Source organism: Setaria italica, chromosome III (genome assembly GCF_000263155.2).
Source record: "Setaria italica strain Yugu1 chromosome III, Setaria_italica_v2.0, whole genome shotgun sequence".
In the NCBI taxonomy this organism is placed as follows: domain Eukaryota; kingdom Viridiplantae; phylum Streptophyta; class Magnoliopsida; order Poales; family Poaceae; genus Setaria; species Setaria italica.
The window spans coordinates 13,404,001-13,408,609 of NC_028452.1; the positions used below are offsets into that span (position 1 = coordinate 13,404,001).

General features: G+C 42.5%; 1 protein-coding gene across 1 annotated transcript; it reads left to right on the plus strand.

Moving 5' to 3' along the window:
* Positions 1-3,791: 3,791 nt before the first annotated feature.
* On the plus strand, positions 3,792-4,196 carry LOC101765658 (O-methyltransferase ZRP4-like). Its single transcript, XM_012844483.1, has one exon. The coding sequence runs from the start codon at positions 3,792-3,794 to the stop codon at positions 4,194-4,196; it is 405 nt and encodes a 134-aa protein (XP_012699937.1).
* Positions 4,197-4,609: the final 413 nt, after the last annotated feature.

Sequence of the window (4,609 nt, forward strand, 5' to 3'; positions counted from 1 at the left end):
GGATCCTTATTATAATTGAGCCTGAAAGAAGCCACGTCACTGTCTTCGATTCGTTGAGGAAAGATCCGGTGGAGTACCAAGACATGCAAGACATGCTAGGCTTGTAATAATTCTGGACCTTTATCTCTATGCAAAAGTTTGTTTCCTAAATTTTATCCCTGTTACACTATATCATTCATTATTCTAATCCGCAACGCATGGAAACAATTCATAAGGACACACAAAGGTCCATTCAAAGAAAAACTTACATGGAACACAGACTTCCCGGTATTTATGTAGTCTGCACATTTAGTACATTGTATAACACGAATATTTCATAACTTATTTTTTCCGCGCTGAAGTGCTTAGGACAGGAACCCGGGAATAATCTATGTGGCTACTACATCTGTGAGCACATGCACAGTTTTATGGGACCCAAGGGACTAAAGATGACGCCGCACAACTTTAAAGTATGTAAAATAAAACTATTACTAGTTAATTATTTTCTAGCTCCTTATATTTAATTGTTCGTGTAACATTCACAAATTTCCAAATTATAGATGTTAAATATTCAACAAGGACTCTTGAAGAAAGAAAGAGTAGCGGCAATATGTGAAGGTCTCATTGGATTTCTAATGGACAAGGTGGTAAATCCAAAAGGAGAATTTTATTACGATGGACGATAATTAGACACTCCGATCAGCAACACCTCGACGGGAAGATTGTAGATAGATACTTTGATTTATTTGTATATATAATACGCGCTAATTATGATCGATTTGTACTAGTTGAATTGTGTATAAGAATTGTGTATATAATAGTAATTGTATAATTACAAATCCCATTCGTTTAAATACTAGTTGATTTCATTCTAAAAAAAAAATCTCAACTACTAAAGGTTAACAAAAGGGCCGCGGTACTACGTACATGATGCATGCATGAAAATTTCAGGCGCCAGGCAGGGTGCCATGCAGGGCGCCATTTAGTCCTGGTTGGATTCCAACCGGGACTAAAGGGTAACCCTTTACTCCCGGTTGCTTTTACCAACCGGGACTAAAGGGTCTGTCCCGCGCCTGGCGTGGCAAGCCCTTTAGTCCCGGTGGTGACACCAACCGGGACTAAAGGGTGACCTTTACTCCCGGTTGAAAGACCCGGGACTAAAGACCCCCCCTTTTGTCCCGGTTGGTTTATCCCGGATGGATTTTCGGGAGATATGCACCCTACCAACCGGGACTAAAGGTCAATTCTCTATTAGTGAACTCAAGAACTGCAAGAGAGCCATACCTCCTACACATGCAGGAGGAAAGGTGATCATATTGGATATATATGGTGGTTAGAGACACAAGTCTTATTCGGTCTCTTCATCATGTTTGTCAATGGCGTTGAGCGTGACGAGCAGGAATGGAAGAAGATTATCTTCCAAGCTGGATTTAGTGATTACAAGATCACACCAGTCTTGGGTGTTCACTCTATCATCGAGGTCTGTCCATAAAGAGTTGGGTCGCTTGTGTAGTTGCGTTAATAAACGGTACATATAGTGTACCTGTTGGAATGTTAAGCTTTTTCTAAAGCGTGTCTTTGCTCTCTACGTATGCTTCCAAAGCGCTTCTAATCGAATCAATGTTTTTTAGCGTGTTAGAGCGTACTGTTGCGTTCTTTCAATTCCTTACCCGAGCACATTTTAAGAAACAAATTCCGTGCGCAAGCCCAACATCACCCAACTTGGAGCCCATTTTAAGAAACAAATTCAGTGCCCAAGCCCAACAAAATTCTGTACCCGAGGTTTGTAGTGTTCTTTTTTCCTTCACTGGGGTCCTATTTGGTATCTTCATTATGTTGTTTGTGAACGGCTTAGAGTAGACTAGCGAGTGAAATTAATGAGGTCACTTTTGAAGCTTCATTTAGTGAGCCAGCTTATAAGCACGGATCACTCTTCGATGTAGGCAAGAGACAACAACATCTTACAAACACTCTCTCTAGATCTAAACTAGCAGTAATTACTCATTAATCATGTACCAATTGTTTGGTAGCTTTGATGTCTTCTCAAAAGTTGGGACTTGGGGTGTTATATATAGGCATTTGTAGATTGCAATCTTGGTTGATGATATCTTTACCTCTTTTCTTTTTGAGGGGTGATGATATCTTTACAGCAACAACAATTTTGATAGACCATCCAATCATCCTTCAACTAAGTCATCAAAAAGTGTGTTAACACAGGAATACGCCGTCACACGAGCACGTCATGTATAATCCACAAAGACACCTCATAATGTCTAAGTGGAAAACCGGATGGTCTAGTTTTAGAAACCAGATGCTCTTGTATTCTAGAGTTTCACCGAGAAAAGAACACTCGCGTGAGAGGTGATAATTATCACGCTTTTATAGTGAAGCAACACTTAGTTTACCAGCAAACTAGCAAAATGCAGCTATCGTACTTACTTGTCGACGAACAACTAGATAGCTTCTTAGCAAACGAGCAAAAGCCATCAAAGCTTTCGCAAGGGAGGGACCCGCCACGGTGTGTGCTTCACCGATTTGGCCTAGTTCAGCTGGCACGCCTAGGGTACAACCTTTGTTGGTCAAGATCTGGAAACTAACAAGTGGGGATAATGGAAAAGGACGAAGGAATAAAATGATTAATAATAGTTGATTGATTTGTTTGCCTGTATCTTAATTGGTTTTTATTTTTATATTTACATGGTGGAAAGATCTATTCCCATAAGAATCGAAACCATAAAACAAAAATGTCAAAAACTTACATAAAACATATTTACAACTCCTAATTCGGACTCGGATACTCCGTATTAAACTAGATGGCGTGGTAATTAAAACAGAGCAAGCTTCGTATGAGAGGAGATCCGGTGCTCCAGCTGCTTCGGGTGCTCACGTGCACCCGAGCAGTTGCATCCGTTGGATGCTCAACGGATGCTGCACCAGATGCACACACTTTTTGGACAGCGGGTTCAATTTGTGAAAAGTGGAAAATGAGTTTCTGATACTCGGATTCAATGAAGAGTGGTGCATCTAGTGCGTCTGTTATGCATCCAATGGATGCAACTGCTCTGGTGCACGGGAGCACCCGAAGCAGCTGAAGCACCACGTCTCCTCTCAGCTTCGTATTTCAGCTTGTGAACATCTTCATATCACTACCGGTGCCAATCACTTCATCCTGATGGAAGTCTAATTCCTGGCATACGAGTATAAGAAACTCTCAAATACAATGTTACAAAAGTGATACTCTCTGTGTCCAGAAATATAAACATTTGTTAATCTCTCATAAGTCAAACTTCTTAATTTTGATTATTAATAACAAAAATTCGTAAAGATTACTAACATATAAATGATGTTTCTATATTTATCATGAAACAAGTTATCATAATATGTAACTCATTGTATTTAAAATAATTTATTTTTATTATAGATATTATTGGTCAAAATAGTATATTGAAGATCATGCCTATGTCCTAAAATGCTTATATTTGTGAACGGAGGGAGCAGATTTCATTAGCGATAATCCATTGTTAGTTAAATAGATACTAAATACTCAATGTAACTTAGATCGTTTTAGTTTCTTTAAAACCTATATATACTAAAAAAAGAAAGCAAACCAACCTAGGCCCTGCTGCCACCCATCAGGGTGCAAGGGGTATCAGTGTATCACAACTTGATTCTTGTCTGCATGAGCAGTAGAGCACCTGTGGCGCGGGTCCGCCGGCCGCACAGTAAGCACTGACGACGCGTGGTCGCTAGAGGAACAGTCCTGCGGAGCCGTTTAACATGTGCAATGAGTTAAACCAATACAGCACAGCACGATGGCAATCACCACAAGCACCAACAAGGCCTTGCTGGATGCTCAGGTCGAGCTCTGGCACACCACCTTCGCTTACATCAAGTCCATGGCGCTCAAGTCCGCGCTGGACCTTGGCATCGCCGACGCCATCCACGGGAACGACGGCACCGCCACCTTGCCCCAGATAGTTTCCAGGGTCACGCTCCACTCGTCCAAGATCCCCTGCCCTGCGCCGCCTCATGCGGGTACTCACAGCCACCGGCATCTTCTTCAGCGTCCAACACCCGGACGCCAATGGCAGCAGCGAGCTCATGTGCTCACACCGGCATCTCAACTGCTGGTTGGCACCCCGAGCCTGACTCCATTTATGGCACTGGTGCTCGATGGGATTTATGTGTCCCCTTTCCTTGGCCTCGGCACATGGTGACAACACGAGCATTCAGATCCGTCTCTCTTCGAGATGACGCATGAGCAGACTGCGTGGGACTTGAACGACCGCAACCCGACTTGTTGGGGATCACCAAAATTATAAACACCCTCTCGGGTGCCGTTCACTACGGGAAAGCTAGAAATTGCCGAGTGTATTTTTTTTGCCGAGTGTTTTTTTTCAAGCACTCGGCAAACAAGCTCTTCGCCGAGTGCCAAGCCAAAAACACTCAGCAAATAAAAACACTCGGCAAATTGGAGCTTTGCCGAGTGTCAAATAGAAAACACTCGGCAAACCACCCTCTTTGCCGAGTGTCAAAAAAAACACTCGGCGCAGAGGGGGGTTTGCCGAGTGTTTTCTATTTGACACTCGGCAAAGCTCCAATTTTGCCGAGTGTTTTTATTTGCTGAGTG